This window comes from Pan troglodytes, chromosome 4 (assembly GCF_028858775.2).
Source record: "Pan troglodytes isolate AG18354 chromosome 4, NHGRI_mPanTro3-v2.0_pri, whole genome shotgun sequence".
In the NCBI taxonomy this organism is placed as follows: domain Eukaryota; kingdom Metazoa; phylum Chordata; class Mammalia; order Primates; family Hominidae; genus Pan; species Pan troglodytes.
In genome coordinates, this window is record NC_072402.2 from 154,758,549 (window position 1) to 154,779,804 (window position 21,256).

Sequence of the window (21,256 nt, forward strand, 5' to 3'; positions counted from 1 at the left end):
AAGCCAGCCTGAATAAATACGGCTTAACACAAATGTACCACACAATTTTCTGCAGTTTTAGTTTTTCCTCCTATTTCTCACACTAAACTTGCCCAGGCAAAGTTTAAATAAGGCCACTATGGCAGTCCAGGATTCCGTTTAAATAAAAGCCAATTTCTCAGGAAAGCCAAAAAACTCTGTTTTATGTAAATTTCCCCTAAATTTCTTGGCTCAATCATTATTGTCCTTATATCTCATATAAAACTATGAAAGTCCAAGCAACTATATCCTGATTTTCTCTTTGTCATAAGTTTCCAGAGGACCGCACTTACCGGCTAGTTAGAAGGCAGTTTTCCAGCTTCTCCTCCCTCCTCCTGGTCTGTTTGTAGCCCTCCTCCAAAGATCTTTATAGATTAAGACTACTTTCTCCCAGAATTCCATTCTTTATCTCTTTGCCACACCTTTACATAAGAATACGGGGAAGCACGTTTGAACATTACATTTCTCCAGTTGGCTGATCTTTTTACTGGATTTGATCCACTTACAAATTTAAACAGATTACAGGGAGATTGTTACAGTACTTGTTCTCTACTGGGCATTTGTTTTGTTTTGTTTTTGTTTTTGTTTTGAGATGGAGTCTTGCTCCGTCGCCCAGGTTGGAGTGCAGTGGCCCAATCTCGGCTCACTGCAACCTCCGCCTCCCGCGTTTAAGCGATTCTCCTGCCTCAGCCTCCTGAGTAGCTGGAACTAAAGCACTCGCTACCATGCCTGGCTAATTTTTGTATTTTTAGTAGAATCGGGGTTTCACCATGTTGGCCAGGCTGGTCTCTAACTCCTGACCTCCAGTGATCCACCCCTCCCTGACCTCCCAAAGTGCTGTGATTACAGGCGGGAGACACCACGCTCTGCTGGGCTATTTTTAAAGATTCAGCCAAGATCTGGATGTTAGGTCAGACTCCAGGCTTGAAAAACTATACAGACTTTGTGAACGCTGGTGCAGGAAAGGACTTTAAAATACCTGGGGCCAAGTTTCTCAATTTATAGTGAATAAACCAGGGTCCAAACAGTGGAATAGAGTGTGGGACCCACAGAAGCCACTGGGGGCAGAGGCAGAAATAAAAGCCAGGTTAACTTTTCCTATTCCACTGTTCTTGTTACGCAACAAACATTACTTCAATAAATATTTATTGAGCACCCCATGCTAAGAATGGAACACTTAGATTTTTCTTTCTTTCTTTCTTTCTTTTTTTTTTAAGACAAGGTCTTGTTCTGTTGCCCAGGCTGGAGTGCAGTAGCACATTCATGGTTCACTGCAGCCTTGACTTCCTGGGTTCAAGCGATCCTTCTGCCTCAGCCTCCTGAGTAGCCCAAGCACTCGTCCCGCCTTGGCCTGCTAAAGTTCTGGGATTATGCGTGTGAGCCACTATGCCCAGCCTTCTTATTCATTCTTTCTATTTTTTTTTTTTTTAAACCCATTAAGCATTCTCACCCCCAAGAACAAGGTGTACATTCTTGGCACCTTTGTCGAAAATGAGTTCACCATAGGTGTGGCATGGGGCTTTTACCAGATGGGATTAGAAAAGTTTTTAAAGAACTCTGTACACTCCCAAACCAAGACCACCACAGGACCTGGACACCAAATTGAACTGCTCATGACAGTAAGTAACGACTATGTAAAACGTATGCTGAGTTCTATCAAAACCTTTATCAAAACGTTGTGCTAGTGGTGGGCATTGTGGCTTTAAAAAATGTTGACTGTGCTTAATAATGATATATGTTGATAAAATGCCAACTTTTTATTGGGAACTATGACATGGAAATATTTTCAAGAAATATGGCTGGGATGGCTGGGTGTGGTGGTTCACACCTATAATCCCAGAACTTTGGAGGCTGAGGTGGGAGGATCACTTGAAGCCAAGAGTTCTAGTCCAGCCTGGCCGACATGGTGAACTTAGTATTTAGTATTTTATTGTATTTTATTTATTCTTGAGACAAAGTCTCGCTCTGTTGCCTAGGCTGGAGTGCAGTGACACAATTTCGGCTCACTGCAACCTCCGCCTCCCAGGTTCAAGTGATTCTCCTGCCTCAGCCTCCCTAGTAGCTAGAACTACAGGCTTTTGCCACCACACCCGGCTAATTTTTATATTTTTAGTAGAGATGGGGTTTCACCATGTTGGCCAGGCTGGTCTCTAATTCCTAACCTCAAGTGTTCCACCCACCTCAGCCTCCCAAAGTGCTGGGATTACAAGTGTGAGCCACTGGGCCCGGCCAGTATTTAGTATTTTAGACACTACTAAAAAAAGAAAAAAATTAACTGGCAGTTGTAGCACATGCCTGTAATTCCAGTTACTCTGAACGCTGAGCCACAAGAATTGTTTGAACCCAGGAGGCAGAGGTTGCAATGAGCCAAGACGGCACCACTGCACTATAGCCTGGGTGACAGAATGAGACTCTGTTTAAAAATAAAAAGAAAAGAAGTATTTCCAGGAAATATTAAATTAGGCCAGGCATGGTGGCAGGTGTCTGTAGTCCCAGCTACTAGAGAGGCTGAGGCAGGAGGATCGCTTGAGCCCAGAGGTCGAGGCTGCAGTGAGCTGTGATTGCAACACTGCACTCCAGCCTGGGTGACAGAGGGAGACGCTGTCTCAAAAAAATACAAAAACAAACAAAAAAGAAATATTAGATCAAAAAAACAACACCACGGTGGCTCATGCCTGTTATCTCAGCACTTTAGGAGGCTGAGGTGGGAAGATCACTGAGTCCAGGAGTTTGAGACCAACAGGGGCAGTGCAGTGAGACCTTGCATCTACGAAAAACAAACAAAAATAGCTGAGTGTGGTGGCGTGTGCCTATAGTCCCAGATACTTGAGAGGCTGAGGTGAGAGGAAAACACAATTTAAAACACACACACACACACACACACACACACACAACAACCACCACCTAGTTTATAGGAATCCATTTTTGCAAAAACACTACAACAAAATGACACATATGTATGTATATATGCATATGTACCTATACGGAAAAGTTACAGGAAAGAATCTACGAAACTAGTCAGGTCAGAGTATCCTATCTGGTAGCGAAGCCAGCTGAGACAAGAGGAACTTTCAGTTTGAGGCTATATATTTATGTATCGTTTGTTTGTTTGTTTGTTTTGAGAGGGAGTTTCGCTCCTGTTGCCTAGACTGGAGTGCAATAGCATTATCTCACCTCACCGCAACCTCTGCCTCCCAAGTTCAAGCGATTCTCCAGCCTCAGCCTCCCGAGTAGCTGGGATTACAGGCATGCACCGCCACGCCTGGCTAATTTTGTATTTTTAGTAGAGATGGGGTTTCTCCATATGGTCAGGCTGGTCTCGAACTCCCGACCTCAGGTGATCTGCCCACCTTGGCTTCTCAAAGTGCTGGGATTACAGGTGTGAGCCACTGTGCCCAGCCATTTATGTATCATTTCAGTATTTTACAAGAATGTACCAATATACTGTTTACATAACATAATGCACGCAAAGTGTTTTAACAACAACGACAAAAAGCAAAACCCAATTCCAAAACTGTACATTCTTGCAAAAGTAAAGTTCTTTTTTTTTTTTTTTTTTTTTTGAGACAGAGTGTTTGTCTGTCACCCAGGGTGGAGTGCAGTGACACAAACATGACTCACTGTAGCCTCGACCTCCTGGGCTCAATCAATTCTCCCACCTCAACCTCCTGAGTAGGTGGAACGACAGGCACATGCCACCAGCCACCACACCCTGCTAATATTTTTTATATTTTGTGGAGACAAGGTCCCACTATGTTGCCCAGGCTGTTCTGAAACTCCTGGGCTCAAGAAGTCCTCCTGTCTTGGCTTCCTAAAGTGCTGGGATTACAGGTGTGAGCTACCTCGCCCAGCCATAAGTGGAAGTTCTTTTACATTCACATAATGTACTTCATTTTTCACAGCCTAATTACAATCATCCTTTTCTTTAACCCAGAAAGACAGAGAGAAAAGATAGCAACTGAAGTTGCCAAAAGCTAGACTCGGACATCACCAAGCATCTAGAAAGATGGAAGATTATGAAATAATGCTTTAATAAACGTAAAAGCGCTACACCACAAAGCACATGTTCTTCTACGAAGAAAATACATCTGGTCACTATAGTTCACCCTTGAACAACATGGCTTTGAACTGCAAGGGTCCACTTATTCGCAGATTTTTTTCAGTAAAAGTTATACCAAGTGTGCCTGCTTTTCCTGCCTCACCTCCATCTCCACTTCTTTCACCTCTATTCCCCCTGGGACAGCAAGACCAACCCCTCCTCTCCCTCCTCCTCCTTCACATTGAGCTCACTCAATGGAAAGACGATGAGGATGATCCTTATAATGAGCAGTAAATATATTTTGTCTTCCATAGGATTTCTTAGTAACATTTTCTTTTCTCCAGCTTACTTTAAGAATATAGCATATATATATAGTATACAAAAATGTGTTTTAATAGACTGTTCACATTATCAGTAAGGCTTCCTGTCAACAGTAGGCTGTTAGCAAATTTTTTGGAGAGTCAAAAATTATATGCAGCCCGGGCACGATGGTTCATGCCTGTAGTCCCAGCACTTTGGGAGGCCAAGGCAGGAGGATCACTTGAGCCTAGGTGTTTAACACCAGCCTCAGCAACATGGCAAAACCCTATCTCTACAAAAAATGCTAAAATTAGCCAGGCATAGTGGCACACACGTATAGTTCCAGCTACTAAAGAGGGTGAGATGGGAAAATTGCTTACAGAAGGTCAAGCCTGCAGTAAGCAGTGATCATGCCACCACACTCCAGCCTGAGCAACAGAGTGAGACCGTCTCAAAAAAAGAAAAAAAAAAAAAAAAGAGAGAGAGAGAGAAAAGTTATATGCATATTTTCAACTGCACAGGGGATCAGTGCCACTAGCCCCCATATTGTTCAAGAGTCAACTATATATATTTATTTGAGGGACTGCTGTTAGAATCTGCGTCACCTCTGTCACTTTATGCATTCACCCATTTATATTTACTGAGCACTTGCTATGTGCCAGGCAACCTTATTCTATGAGACTCATTTGGAGTTTCACAGAGTTAAGTTAGGCAAGTGGTAAAGCTAAGGATTTGTATTTCCAGAAATTTTTATTCTGAATGATACAGAAAAGGGCTTTTTGGTCCTTTAATGTCTTTTATGTCCTTTAATGTCCTTTAATGTCTTTAAATTTTTATTTTTTTATTTAAATAAAATTTAAATGTCTTCAAATTTTTATTTAAAGACATCATCAAAAAGCTCTTTTCTGTATCATTCAGATTCTAGTGTGTGGGTCTGCTATATGCTTATTGCCTTTTATTTTAACTATATTCTTGGGGATCAGGCTGCCCTGCCATATTCTGACTTCCTTGAAGGAAAAACGTAAACCTTTTTGTGGTGCCTGTGTCACAGCTTGTGTTTGCAATACAGCAGGCATATGTTCATTCATTCATTCAGTCTACAAATACTTATTTCACACCCACTGTAAGCCAAGCATTGTACTAGGCCCCTGGGATAGAGGCCATGAATGATAGAGTTTACTTTCCAGTTGAGGGTTGGGGTGGATAGATCACACACACAGAAAAATGTAAGCAAGAGAATTTCAGATTGGAACCAACTATGTAGGAAATAAACTGAGTTAGAGATGGGAAGATAGTTACTTAGATTTGGTGGTTGGGGAAAAGCTCTTAGATGAAATTTAGGCTGGGCGCGGTGGCTCACGCCTATAATCCCAGCACTTTGGGAGGCCGAGACGGGCAGATCACTTGAGGCAAGGAGTTTGAGACCAGCCTGGGCAACATGGGGAAACCCCATCTCTATTAAAAATACAAAAAAAAATTAGCCGGGCGTGGTGGTGTGCGCCTGTAGTCCCAGCTACTCGGGAGGCTGAGGCAGAGAATCGCTTGAACTCATGAGGAGGAGGTTGCAGTGAGCTGAGATCACGCCACTGCATTCCAGTCTGGGTGACAGAGCAAGACTCTGTCCCAAAAATAAATAAGTAAAATTAAAAATTTAAATTAAAAAAAAAAGAAATTTAAACTAGAAACCAAAAGATGAGAAAGGGGAAGCTTTCTACAAACAGTCTTAGAGAAGTATTCTGAAGAGAGGAAATGGCCTGAAAAGGGACTGGAATCAGAAAGAACATGGGCTGTTCTAGAAGCAGAAACATCAGTGTGGCTGAAACAGAGAATAAGGAGTGGTTGGTGAGGTCAGCAGACTTTCAGTTCAATGGCAAGCTATGGAAAGGTTTTAAATAAGAGTAATTGAATCCAGTTAATGATTTAAGAAAGAAAAAAACGACAGGTGCGGTGGCTCACGCCTGTAATCCCAGCACTTTGGGAGGCCTGAGCAGGCAGATCACGAGGTCAGGAGTTCGAGACCAGCCTGGCCAACATAGTGAAACACCATCTCTACTAAAAATACAAAAATTATCTGGGCAGGCATGGAGGTGTGTGCCTGTAGTCGCAGCTATTTGGGGGGCTGAGGCAGGATAATCACTTGAACCTGGGAGGCGAGGTTGAAGTGAGCCGAGATCATGCCACTGCACTCCAGCCTGGGTGATGACAGAGCAAGACTCCGTCTAAAAAAAAAAAAGAAAGAAAGAAAAAGAAAAAAAAGAAAAAGGAAATACTGGAAATACTTAGGCTACTGTGTGAGGAGAATGAACTACCAGGAGAGCAAAAGTGGACTAGGTGGCTACCAATTAGGAAGCCATTTCTTGGATGGAGGCATGGACAGATGGATGGAAGGAAGGAAGGAAAGAGAGAAGGGAGGAAAGACAGAAACAGATGAATGAGAGATAAAAATAACTCTGATTACAGGTTGGGGCCGGTGGCTCACGCCTGTAATCCCAGCACTTTGGGAAGCCAAGGCGAGTGGATCACTTCAGTTTAGGAGTTCAAGACAAGCCTGGCCAACATGGTAAACCCTGTCTTTACAAAAAATACCAAAATTAGTCAGGCGTGGTGGCAAGCACCTGTAGTCTCAGCTACTTAGGAGGCTGAGGCTGGAGAATTGCTTGAGCCCAAGAGGCGGAGGTTGCAGTAAGCCATGATCAAGCCCCTGCACTCTAGCCTGAGTGACAGAGCGAGATCTTGCCTCAAAAAATAAAAATAACTCTGATTACAAAAGAGCAAGCCTCATGAGACTCACTTGACCTAGATTTTTTAGCTTAAACTGGTTTTTAAGTCAAATTTCAAAAAGCAAAACCAAATTATTTTTAGTGAAGGAACATGCTGGAATTAAAATATGGTTTTCTAAAATGATTGCCTCGAAACAGATGGTATATATTTAGCTATACACTTGCTAGCATATTGGTTTGAAATATATATTATTGTTTTATAGTCATAATACTTCCACCAGCATCATAACCTTTGACAAAGCAATTCTATATCTAGACCTCTATACCTTGAAAATACACAAATGCATGTAAGTTTTTGTATAAAGGATGTTCCTTACAGCCTTATTTGAAACAGAGAAAGAAAATAAATATATTTCAATAGGGAAATGATTTAATAGAACATACATGTTTATTCTACTCAATACTATGTAGCTATCTAAATAAAAGGTATTCTCCCAAATATTCTGACATGGACTAATAGCCTTCTACAAATGGTTAAAAAAAAAAAAAAGTAAGTTACAACCTGTATCTGTTTGTGTGTACGTGTGTGTATGAGAGACAGACTGGGCATCGTGGCTCACTGTGACTCATGCCTGTAATCCAGCACTTTGTTATTTTTGGAGGTTCTTGTTTTGGTTTGGTTTTTTAACTTCTACCCAAAAGTTACTATGCAATCTCAGCATTTTAAGAGGCTGAGGTGGGAGGATTGCTTGAGCCCCAGAGTCAGAGGCCATCCTAAGCAACATAGTGAGACCCCCATCTCTATTTTTAAAAAACAGGGCCAGGTGCAGTGACTCATGCCTGTAATACCAGAACCTTAGGAAGCCGAGGTGGGAGGATCACTTGAGGTCAGGAGTTTGAGACCAGCCTGGCCAACATGTTGAAACCCTGTCCCTGCTAAAAATACAAAAATTAGCAAGGTGTGGTGGTGGGCGCCTGTAATTCCAGCTACTTGGGAGGCTGAGACAGGAGAATCGCTTGAACCTGGGAGGCAAAGTTTGCAGTGAGCCAAGATTGCACCATTGCACTCCAGCCTGGGCAACAGAGTGAGACTCCATTTCAAATAATAATAATAATAAAATAAATAAATAAATAAATGAGAGAGAGAGAGAGAGAGTGACAATAGAGAATGGTGCAGAACTGTGCTGTCTAATACTGTAGCCACTAGCCACAGGTAGCTACTGAGCACTTAAAATGCAGCTAGTCAGAACTGAGATGTGCTTTAAATGTAAAGTGCACACTGAATTTTTACTGAATTCTGAAAATTTACAATGAAAGAACATAAACTCTCTCCCCCATTTTCTTTTTTGAGACAGGGTCTTCCTGTGTCACCAAGGCTGGAGTGCAATGGCGTGATCTTGGCTCACTACAGCCTTGACCTCCCAGGCTCAAGCAATCCTCCTACCTCTCAGCCTCTCAGGTAGCTGAAACTAGAGGCACACATCACCATACCAAGCTAATTTTTGTATTTTTATAGAGATGTGGTTTTGCCATGTTACCCAGGCTGGTCTCAAACTCCTGGACTCAGGTGGTCTGCCCATCTCAGGCTCCCAAAGTGCTGGGATCACAGGTGTGCACCATCACGCCCAGCCCTCATTAATTATTTTTATCTTTATTCCATATTGAAATGATAATAGTTTAGATGAATGGAGTTAAATAAAATATATTCTTAAAATTAATTTCATGGCCGGGCACGGTGGCTCACGCCTGTAATCCCAGCACTTTGGGAGGTCTAGGCAGGCGGATCATGAGGTCAGAAGTTTGAGACCACCCTGACGAATATGGTGAAATCCCATCTCTACTAAAAATACAAAAATTAGCTGGGCATGGGGTGGCGCGTGCCTGTTATCCCAACTACTCAGGAGCCTGAGGCAGGAGAATCACTTGAACCCGGGAGGCGGAGGATGCAGTGAGCCAAATCCCGCCACTATACTACAGCCTGGGTGATAAAGCAAGACTCTGTCTCAAAAAACAAAAAAAAAAATAAAATTAAATAATAATAATAATAATAATATGCACATTTAAACAGATGAGCTCATACCACCACCACCACATGTGAATAGTTTAAATAGCCTTTTTTTTTTCCAGTCTCACTGCTCTCTTTGTAAAAAGAGTCACACCTTAAGCAAAAGAAATTGGAATGTTAATTCACGAGAGATTCATGACTACGAGTAGGTGAGTTGCTTGGAATAACCTTTGTAAATGCAGTCTATATGGCTGAGAAAAAGATACAGAGGCTCTATTAGGTTGGTGCAGAAGTTATTACGGTTTTCGCCATTACTTTCGATGGCAAAAACTGTAGTAATTTTTGCACCAACCTAATAGAAGCCTAAAATTAACATTTCTGATTGATATTCTCCCTTGCACAGCTTTTCCACTGAAAATCAAGCAAAATCCAAGCCCTCCTAAAACTTAAGAACCTCCCAGCCTACTGGGTAGCTGCCTCTCTCCTCTGCCCCACTTTCCAACTGAGTTCCAGAAAATGATGATAGAAAATCTTGCAAGTGACTACTCTAGGGCATCTCTACTTATCTCTAGAAGCATCCAGACTTTTTCAGTAGAAATCAGGACACAAAATTAATTTGTGTTCAGTTTAATTTTTTAAATCAATAAATTATCATTGGAAGTAGACAGGAGGGCCCTTTGAACTTCAAAATATATTTTGAGATGGTGGAAATGTTTTATATCTTGCTTGGGGTAGTATTTACATAGGTGTATATTTGTGGAATTTTTTTTATTTTATTTATTTTATTTTTATTTTTTATTTTTTTTGAGATGAAGTCTCACTTTTGTCCCCCAGGCTGGAGTGCAATGGCACGATCTCGGCTCACTGCAACCTCCGCCTCCCAAGTTCAAGCAGTTCTCCTGCCTCAGCCTCCCTAGTAGCTGGGATTACAGGCGCCTGTCACCACGCCTGGCTAATTTTTGTATTTTTAGTAGAGACGGAGTTTCACCATATAGGCCAGGCTGGTCTCGAACTCCTAACCTCAGGTGATCTGCCTGCTTTGGCCTCCCAAAGTGCTGGGATTGCAGGCGTGAGCCACCGTGCCTGGACTATTTGCGGAATTTAAATTGTCTGCTTAAAATGAGAGCATTTTGGCCAGGCATGGTGGCTCATGCCTGTAATCCCAGCACTTTGGGAGGCCGAGGTGGGCAGATCACTTGAGGCCAGGAGTTTGAGACCAACCTGGCCAACATGGCAAAACTCTGTCTATACTAAAATACAAAAAATTCACCGGGCATGATGGTGCGTGCCTGTAATCCCAGCTACTGGGGAGGCTGAGGCACGAGATTAGCTTGAGCCTGGGAGGCAGAAGTTGCAGTGAGCAAGATGGCGCCACTGCACTCTAGCCTTGGAGACAGAGGGAAAATCTGTCTCAAAGAAAAAAGAAAAAAGAGAGCATTTTAATGCATTTAAATTGTTCCTGTTTAAAAATTTATCCACATGATGGCAGAATGAAAAATAATAATAAAAATAAAAATTCAGGCCAAGCACAGTGGCTCACTCCTGTAATCCCAGCACTTTGGGAGGCCGAGGCGGGCGGATCACGAGGTCAGGAGATGGAGACCATCCTGGCTAACACGGTGAAACCCCGTCTCTACTAAAAATACAAAAATTTAGCCGGGCGAGGTGGCGGGTGCCTGTAGTCCCAGCTACTCGGGAGGCTGAGGCAAGAGAATAGCATGAACCCGGGAGGCGGAGCTTGCAGTGAGCCGAGATCACGCCACTGCACTCCAGCCTGGGCGACAGAGTGAGACTCTATCTCAAAAAAAAAAAAAAAAAAAATTCAATAAGTGATTTCCATATATACATTCTCTCATAACATTAAAAAAGGAAAAAAAACAATTTTCATTTACATAAATTGACTTGATGTTATCTGAATCAATTAATGAGCAATTGACCTGCTTGGAATTTCTGCCTTGGGAATTCTAAATCTAGAAGTGATGGGCAGATAAAACACAGTAGACTTTACTTTTTTTCAGTCTAAAAAAGATCAGGGACTCTCCCCCTTTTCAGAGCCTGTGGGCTTTCTGTGGGCAGCTCTGGAAGAAAAATCCTAAGGCATTTCTAAGAGCAAACCACACATTCAATTTTATTGCATTTTTTAATTTTAATTTTATATGAAGTTTTATGCTTCAAATATATAAAACACACACACACACACCAAGGGACTAAGATGTTATTTCACAGCACTTGCTTGCCTCAGTCTTTATGAAGAACACAATTCCAAACTAATGGACAAGTTCCTCCCTGTACTCTAGGTCATTCAAAGGAGGCAAGCTCCTTTGTCAAATCAGGAGCTCCATCAGCCAATCAGGAGCTCAGATGCCAGCGTGGGAGTTTCTTAGTGGGATCTAGTATTGCTAGAAAAGCCTTGCTTATGCAGCAAAAGACAGGCACATGGGCCTCTTCCCTTAGAATGTATCTGTCTCACATGCTTAGGAACTGCTGTGCAGGAACACCTGGTGTGGCCTGAGGCAGTGTATACGTGGCTCCCCAACATTGGTCTATGTTGCACTGTTTTTAATTCTTTTTTTTTTTTTTTTTTTTTTGAGACAGAGTTTTGCTCTTGTCCCCAGGTTGGAGTGCGATGGCACGATCTTGGCTCACTGCAGCCTCTGCCTCCCGGGTTCAAGCAATTCTCCTGCCTCAGGCTCCCAAGTAGCTGGGATTACAGGTGCCCGCCACCATGCCTGGCTAATTTTTGTATTTTTAATAGAGACGGGGTTTCATCATGTTGGCCAGGCTGGTCTCAAACTCCTGGCCTCAGGCGATCCACCCGCCTCGACCTCCCAGAGTGCTGAGATTACAGGCATGAGCCACCTCACCCAGCTGTTTTTAATTCTCTAAGTTATCATTTGCCATCTCCTTGGCCCTTTGTAGTAATTCCCCTCCCTTTTTTGTTTTTCTGTGTCCATCTTTCCCATTCCAAATACTTGATGTAAAGGGAGATTCCACCTTGAAAACCAGGGTTCCAGTCCTGGCTTGTTGCTACACTCTACTGCTGACCTTGATCTTGACCTTGACCTTGTCTTCATTTATTACTTTGATGAGGAGGGCAGACAGAAAAACATTGCTATAGTGCTTAAATTTTTTTTATTACAAAAGAAAATGAAGAAAATAATTCAAACTATAGCAAAAACATGAAAAAGGGAAAAGTGAGTCTTTACTGTTTGTCTCCATCAGTAACCATATTCATTTGGGTATATTCTTCCATGTTTTTAAGGCAAAAACAAATTCAACAGATATATATATACTATTATGGAACCCTTTTTATTTTCCTTTGAACTTAACTACGTAGCATTCTCTGATAAGTAATGTAAGCTCCAGACAGCAAGGATTTTTGACTGCTTCATTCACTGCTATATTTCTGGAGACTAGAATACTGTTTGGCATAAAGTAGGTGCCAAAAAATATTCACTGAATGCACCGGACGTGGTGGCTCACGGCTGTAATCCTAGCACTTTGGGAGGCCAAGACGAGCAGATCACTTGAGGCCAGGAGTTCAAGACCAGCCTGACCAACAGGGTGAAACCCCGTCTCTATTAAAAATACAAAAATTAGCCAGGTATGGGGGCGCACGCCTGTAATTCCAGCTACTCCAGTGAGTATCTGGACAGGAGAATCGCTTAAACCTAGGAGGCGAAGGCTGCAGTGAGCCAAGATTGCACCACTGCACTCCAGCCTGAGCAACAGAGTGAGACTCTGTCTCAAAAAAAAAAAAATTAAAAATTAAAAAAAAAACAAAACAGAAGGGGACCAAATATACACATCCCTGGCTCCATGGAACTCCCAGTTGACCTGACGGGAAAAAAAAAAAAAAAAAAGAAGAAGTAGTATATATACATATATATAAGTAGTATATAAATATATATATAGTAGTATATAAATATATATATATATATATTTTTTTCACTGAATGAATGAAAGGACACGAATCCTCCTTCCTGTCAGATCAACTAGGAGTTGAATGGAATGGAGCCGGGAATGTGTCTATTTGGTCCCCTTCTGTGGTCCCAGCACCAAACAAAGTGCCTGGCACACAGTAAGTATTTAATAAGTATTTGTTGATGTAGCAAAAAAGCTTAATGATAAAACCACCTAATTCTTTTTACTTGCACCAGTGTATTGACATAACACTGTAATCAACAATTCCCTTATTCATTGTAAAAATCTCCGCAAATGCCATTGCAATGATCAGCCTTGTACACATACCCTTATTTGAAGATTTTGGTAGGATAAGAATGTCTTTTGAGGGGGACCATTGATCTGCTTCAAATGTGTCCTGAAGTTTCTTCTCACTAGGATTTCATGGCATTAAGACACTTATGGGCTGGGCACGATAACTCAATGCCTGTAATCCCAGCACTTTGGGAGGCTGAGGCGAGTGGATCACCTGAGGTCAGGAGTTCGAGACCAGCCTGGTCAATATGGCAAAACCTCATCTCTACTAAAAATACAAAAAATTAGCCGAGTGTGTTGATGTGCACCTGTAATCCCAGCTATTTGGGAGGCTTTGGTAGGAGAATCACTTGAACTCAGGAGGTGGAGGTTGCAGTGAGCCGAGATTGTACCATTGCGCTCCACCCTGGGCGACAGAGCAAGACTGTATGTCAAAAAATTTAAAAAGACAGTTAAGATTAATTTTTTAGCCTGTATGAGAGCTGCTCCCTACAATTAATTTTGCAAAATGATCTCCCTTACGTATCTCCCTACAGAATATTGATCTGTCCCGAAACTATCTAGATGCAGCCCAACACTCTAATTCACACAAGACTGTCAGAAAGACTTCTAGAAACAAGCAGGCTGGCGACAGCCTTGCTGGCCAACATCTTCTGCATGCAACACAATCACAGCTTAGTCATCACCTGGGGAGGACCAGTTTTTAGGCAGTGATAGGCCCATATTGTTAATTCATTCCGATGTGCTGAGGATGGCTCAGCAGAAAGAAGGAAATAGACAAAAGAGTAAGACCCCAACAAAGGCCTGAGTTGAACAATGTTGAGAAACAAAGGCCACTTTGGCCTGGATAAGAGTTAATATGGGGCTGGGCACAGTGGGTCACACCTGTAATCCCAGCAATTTGGGAGGTCGAGGCGGGCAGATCACACAGTCAGGAGTTTGAGACCAGCCTGGCCAACATAGTGAAACCCCGTCTCTACTAAAAATACAAAAATTAGCTGGGTGTGGTGGTGCACGCCTGTAGTCCCAGCTACTTGGGAGGCTGAGGCAGGAGAATCGCTTGAACCCAGGAGGCACAGGTTGTGATGAGCCGAGATTGTGCCACTGCACTCCAGCCTGGGCAACAGAGTGAGACTCTGTCTCAAAACAAACAAACAAACAAAAGAGTGAATATGGGAGCTTCTGGGTATTTGTGAGTTCCCTAAGAAGTGAACTTGCAGTCACACTCTCTCTGAGCTGTCTAATGGAAGTCTTCCAGAAAGCTACCTTTCTGATTATTTAATTTTTTCACTCCAAAAATATTTAGTCTGGGCACGGTGGCTCACGCCTCAAATCCCAGCACTTTGGGAAGTCGAGGCAGGGGGGATTGCTTGAGCCCAGGAGATTGAGACCAGCCTAGCCAACATGGTGAAACCTTGTCTCTACTAAAACTATGCAAATTAGCTTGGCGTGGTGGTGCATGGCTATAGTCCCAGCTACTGGGGAGGCTGAGGCAGAAGGGTGAATTGTGCCCAGGAGGTCAAGGCTGCAGTGAGTGAAGATCATGCCACTGCACTCCAGCCTGGGCGACAGAGTGAGATACTTTTTTCTTTTTTTTTTAATTATTATTATACTTTAAGTTTTAGGGTACATGTGCACAGAGTGTCTGTTAGTTACATATGTATACATGTGCCATGCTGGTGTGCTGCACCCATTAACTCATCATTTAGCATTAGGTATATCTCCTAATGCTATCCCTCCCCCCTCCCCCCACCCCACAACAGTCCCCAGAGTGTGATGTTCCCCTTCCTATGTCCATGTGTTCTCATTGTTCAATTCCCATCTATGAGTGAGAACATGCAGTGTTTGGGTTTTTGTCCTTGCAATAGTTTACTGAGAATGATGATTTCCAATTTCATCCATGTCCCTACAAGGACATGAACTCATCATTTTTTATGGCTGCATAGTATTCCATGGTGTATATGTGCCACATTTTCTTAATCCGGTCTATCATTGTCGGACATTTGGGTTGGTTCCAAGTCTTTGCTATTGTGAATAGTGCCACAATAAACATACGTGTGCATGTGCCTTTATAGCAGCATGATTTATAGTCCTTTGGGTATATACCCAGTAATGGGATGGTGGGGTCAAATGGTATTTCTAGTTCTAGATCCCTGAGGAATCGCCACACTGACTTCCACAAGGGTTGAACTAGTTTACAGTCCCACCAACAGTGTAAAAGTGTTCCTATTTCTCCACATCCTCTCCAGCACCTGTTGTTTCCTGAGTTTTTAATGATTGCCATTCTAACTGGTGTGAGATGGTATCTCATTGTGGTTTTGATTTGCATTTCTCTGATGGCCAGTGATGATGAGCATTTTTTAATGTGTCTTTTGGCTGCATAAATGTCTTCTTTTGAGAAGTGTCTGTTCATATCCTTTGCCTACTTTTTGATGGGGTTGTTTTTTTCTTGTAAATTTGTTTGAGTTCAAACAGAGAGCCAAATCATGAGTGAACTCCCATTCACAATTGCTTCAAAGAGAATAAAATACCTAGGAATCCAACTTACAAGGGACGTAAAGGACCTCTTCAAGGAGAACTACAAACCACTGCTCAAGGAAATAAAAGAGGATACAAACAAATGGAAGAACATTCCATGCTCATGGGTAGGAAGAATCAATATCGTGAAAATGGCCATACTGCCCAAGGTAATTTATAGATTCAATGCCATCCCCATCAAGCTACCAATGACTTTCTTCACAGAATTGGAAAAAACTACTTTAAAGTTCATATGGAACCAAAAAAGAGCCCGCATCGCCAAGTCAATCCTAAGCCAAAAGAACAAAGCTGGAGGCATCACGCTACCTGACTTCAAACTATACTACAAGGCTACAGTAATCAAAACAGCATGGTACTGGTACCAAAACAAAGATATAGATCAATGGAACAGAACAGAGCCCTCAGAAATAACGCCGCATATCTACAACTATCTGATCTTTGACAAACCTGAGAAAAACAAGCAATGGGGAAAGGATTCCCTATTTAATAAATGGTGCTGGGAAAACTGGCTAGCCATATGTATAAAGCTGAAACTGGACCCCTACCTTACACCTTATACAAAAATTAATTCAAGATGGATTAAAGACTTAAACGTTAGACCTAAAACCATAAAAACCCTAGAAGAAAACCTAGGCATTACCATTCAGGACATAGGCATGGGCAAGGACTTCATGTCTAAAACACCAAAAGCAATGGCCACAAAAGCCAAAATTGACAAATGGGATCTAATTAAACTAAAGAGCTTCTGCACAGCAAAAGAAACTACCATCAGAGTGAACATGCAACCTATAAAATGGGAGAAAATTTTCGCAACCTACTCATCTGACAAAGGGCTAATATCCAGAATCTACAATGAACTCAGACAGAGTGAGATTCTATCTCAAAAAACAAACAAACAAACAAAAAACAGTAAAAAAATTTTTTTAGTAAGTTCCAATTGTGTGTCAGAATTGTGCTAGGCGCGGGGGGCAACAATAAGCAAGACAGATCAAGTCTATACCATCTTGAAATTTAAGTTTAGGGACCACTCTCTGTCAAAGGATCCGGCACTGGCAATATAGATTGCTGAAGGCCTTTGCCTTCTTTCCACCAGGCAACAGAATTTGTGTCCCCGTCACTGCTTCTTCTTCTGTGAAAAATATAGCTTCAGTTTGGTCCACGAATACAGAAGTTGGTCAGAGATATTTTCTTTCAAGCACACAACAAGCAAAACTTGGCCAATACACACCAATCAAATGCACTTCCTTTTTCCCTGGGAGCTCCTGCCACATCTCAGCCCTGCAGGGCAGTCTTCATAAGGGGGGCAAAAGAAGGGCTGTGCACTGGCACTGACAGTTGGGCAGGTAGTGCTCAAATAAGCCTAAACCTCAACATTCCAAGGGAATCTTCAAGATGAAGGTAGACCTGATCCAGTCATCTCTTAATCTTTTAAGGATCACTGGCTGGATGTGGTGGCTCATGCCTGTAATCCCAGTGCTTTGGGAGGCCGAGGCAGGTGAATCATTAGGTCAGGAGTTTGAGACCACCCTGGCCAACATGGTGAAACCCTGTCTCTACTAAAAATACAAAAAATTAGTTGGGCATGGTGGTGCATGCCTGTAATCCCGGCCACTCAGAAGGCTGAGGCAGGAGAATCACTTGAACCCAGGAGGCGGAGGTTGCAGTGAGCCGAGATTGTGCCATTGCACTCCAGCCTGGGCAACAGAGCAAGACTCTGTCTCAAAAACAAAAAACAAAAAAGGGGTCACAGATCTTTTTGAAAATCAGTGGCCCCTTTAGACTTTCTGTGCCAAAAAAGTTATGCTTTCACCTCAGCACCCAGTTTTCCCTAGTTTATCTGAAGTTTCATGGACATATGATGTGCCCGAATTTCCTGGAGCTCCAGAGACCCCATGTCAAGAATTCCTAGTGTATATAAAAGCCCGTTTGAGCTCTAACATCCATGATTAACAGTCTCTGGGTTGGGTAACTCTGTTGGCTTAAATACAGAGGTAATGACATGCCTGTTTAAGTTCAGTACAGGTCCCAGTTCAATTCCCATGTGAGTCATTATCTTCTGAAAATGGGAAAACTCTGATCCATAGCAGTGGACAGAACCTCCAAAACCAGTCAGCTGACACAGTTCATAGTTTCTGAAAAAGACAACACCAAGCTCAAAAATAAGGTGGTTGGATCTATGGCATTGCAAAGCGACAACCCAAAGGTTGTGAGGGTTGCTGCCCGCTGCTGACATAGCAATAATACTCATTGGGCTCCTCCACTTCATATACGTTCTCTTCAATGGTATAGATGTTTTCTTCTGAGCGAATTCCCTCTGCTACTGCATTTGCCAATCCTGAAGGAGGGAGGTTGGCCAAAGAGATGAGGCTGTGGAAATAAAGTGTTGCAGTTGAGTTAAGCATTTCCCAGGTAACACGGAATAGAGTTAAGAGAATAGGCTTTCCCAAAGAGACAGCAACTAAATATAGTGCATGATCTTTGATCAGATGCTGAACAAGGGGAAAAGCCAAGAAATAGCAATAAAATACTATGGGGAAACAATTGAGAAAATGTCCATTAATTTTAATTTTCTTAGGTATAACAACAGCATTGTGATAGCTAAGAGAATATTTTTATTTCTAGGAGGTGCAGGCTGAAGTTTAGGTGAAGTATCAAGATGTCTGCAATTATGTACACATTTAGATTTTTAAAACATGGGCCGGGCGCCGTGGCTCACGCCTGTAATCCCAGCACTTTGGGAGGCTGATCCTGGCAGATCACGAGGTCAGGAGTTCGAGACCAGCCTGGCCAACATAGTGAAACCCCGCCTCTACTAAAGATACAAAAAATTAGCCAGCGTGGTGGCATGCACCTGTAATCCCAGCTACTTGGGAGGCTGATGCAGAGAATTGCTTGAACCCGAGAAGCAGAGGTTACAGTGAGCCGAGATTGTGCCACTGCACTCCAGCCTGGGTGACAGAGCCAGACTCCGTCTCAAAAAAAAAAAAAAAATTATTAATGCTTTAGATAGCATTCAATGGGACAGAGGTTTTTGTTTTGTTTTGTTTGATGCTGGGTCTTTCTCTGTCACCCAGGTGGGAGTGCAGTGGCACAATCATGGCTCATTGCAGCCTTCATCTCCTGTGCTCCAGCAATCCTTCCACCTAATGTTTCCATTTTTTTGTAGAGAAGAGGTCTCATTATGTTGCCCAGGCTGGTCTCGAACTCCTGGGCTCATGTAATCCTCCCACCTCAGCCTCCCAAAGTGCTGGGCTTATAGGCTTAAGCCACAGCACCTATCCCAGAGTCATTTTTGTAATCCAAATATATTGTATTCCATTCATGTGCCAAACATCACTAAAAGTCTAAAATCTAGTAAGTTATGTAAGCCATACCTATTTGAAATGGATGTGTGGGTGTGCATAATCAGGAACGAAGGTCAAGACAGGAGTCTATAACAGACTAGCAGTTCTTAGCCCTGACTGTTCACCAGAATCACCTGGAGAGCTTTTAGAACAATTTCTATGCTTAGGCTTCATCCCCAGAGATTCTGATTCAGTTGCTCTGGGGTTGGCCCTACATTAGTACACTTCAGTGCCCGGGTGATTCTAATAGGAAACTAAAGTTGAAAATGCCTGGGCTGGTTTACAGAAATGCTGAGAACAGATACTGGGTTTCTTGCTCACTTCTGTAATGCCTAAGTTCAGCCCAGACCCTGGATATAATAGGAGCTCAATCCGTTGATGTTTCAGTTCACTGGAAAAACCATTAATATCGAGATGAATAAGCATGTTGTATTATTAGGGTGATAAATTCTATACCTTAACTTTAGAACTAAAGAAGCTAGAGGTGTCAGGAAGTACACACAGCAGCATGTTACATTTTCACTTCATAACTAGACCTAGAGAAAGAAGGAAGTATAAACTCAGATCTCAAAGCCCCAGGACAGGACTTCTCAGAGAAAAGATCAGACATGTTAGAGTAGGGACTTCCAAGATTCTCACCTTTCCCCAACCCCATTCCATTATTCTTACCTTAAATTCTGTATCTTCTCTTTGCTATGAGAATACCCTAGTAAGGGGGAAAGAAAAGCCAATAAAAATGCCTTCATAAAATAAACGAGACAAGAAATCAAATAGGTTCACCGGAAGCACGCGTTGTTTAGGGAAATCTGGTCTCATCTCAGATTGAGTTAAATGAAACTCTCAACGTGTGACTTAGATAGTTATATGGGCTGTGCTAGAAAATAATAATAAAGATGCATTTTTCTTATTTAACAAATATTATGAGACCTCTACTATGTGTCTGGCAGTTTGCCTGGCACAAGGAACACAGGAACATAAAAGTGAATTGTGAGCCCTAATTTCACGAAGCTCACGCTCTCCTGCGGGAGACCAAAGAAATAAAAGAAAACAGTACCCCAGACCCAAGACCAGCCTGACCAACATGGAGAAACCCCGTCTCTACTAAAAATACAAAATTAGCTGGATGTGGTGGCCCATGCCTGTAATCCCAGCTACTCGGGAGGCTGAGGCAGGAGAATCACATGAACCCGGGAGACAGAGGTTGCGGTGAGCCAAGATTGCGCCATTGCACTCCAGCCTGGGCAACGAGAGCGAAACTCCGTCTCAAAAAAAAAAAAAGACAACAACAACAAAAAGGAAATAGTAAATAGGAAAACAAAATAATTTCAAATTATGATGTATTATAAAGGAAACCATCATAGTGAAACAGATAATAGAGAGGGTGGTCAGGGAAGGACCCTCAGAGATGAACTTTAAGCTCGTTTCTGAAATGAGTCAGCCAAGTAAAGAGCCAGAAGGAGCATTCCAGGACGAGGGAGCCCCTTGTAAAGATCTTGCTGAGTGCCTGAAACTGAAAACGTGGCTGGATTAAGGGAGCCGCCCAAGATAAGGTCTGAAAGGTAGGCTGGGGCTAGGTCCAATAAGACCTTTCCAGCCATAATCAGGAGTCTGGATTTTATTCTAAGACCTGTAGGAAACCTTAGATTTCCTTGAAGGGCAGAGATGTGATCCTTATTTGTTTTGGGTTTCTTTTACCCTCTGAAAACAACTACGTTATCTCATCATTTCTGTGTTGTGGGTCAGGAATCCAGGTGTGGCTTACTGGGTACCTCTGGATCAAGGTCTTTCAAGGTGTCTTCTGGGGATGCAGTTTCAAAAATTTGAAACTTAAAATTTTCCTTTCTTTTCTTTTCTTTTCTTTTCTTTTTTTTTTTTTTTTTGAGACAGGGTCTTGTTCTGTTGGCCAGGCTGGAATGCAGTAGTAAGATCATATCTGATTGCAACTTTGAACTCCTGGGCTCAAGGGATCTACCCATCTCAGCTTCTGAGTAGCTAGAACTATAGGTGCACACTACCACAGCTGGATAATTTTTTTTAATGTTTTTGGGCTGGATGCAGTGGCTCACGCCTGTAA

General features: G+C 42.4%; 1 protein-coding gene across 3 annotated transcripts in view; it reads right to left on the minus strand.

The window, feature by feature from the left end:
• Positions 1–16,743: 16,743 nt before the first annotated feature.
• The window catches only part of HAVCR2 (hepatitis A virus cellular receptor 2), a 38,030-nt gene continuing 33,517 nt past the window's right edge, over positions 16,744–21,256 (minus strand). For 2 of the 3 annotated variants that reach the window (XM_054684751.2, XM_009450044.5), the window contains 2 exons: positions 19,852–19,888; positions 16,744–18,205 (listed from right to left, as the gene is read on the minus strand). In XM_054684751.2, coding sequence (XP_054540726.1) covers positions 18,013–18,205; positions 19,852–19,888 — 230 coding nt within the window. In that variant the 3' untranslated portion in view covers positions 16,744–18,012. The remainder of the gene's footprint in view (positions 18,206–19,851; positions 19,889–21,256) is intronic. The other variant, XM_054684752.2, reaches the window with a different exon arrangement.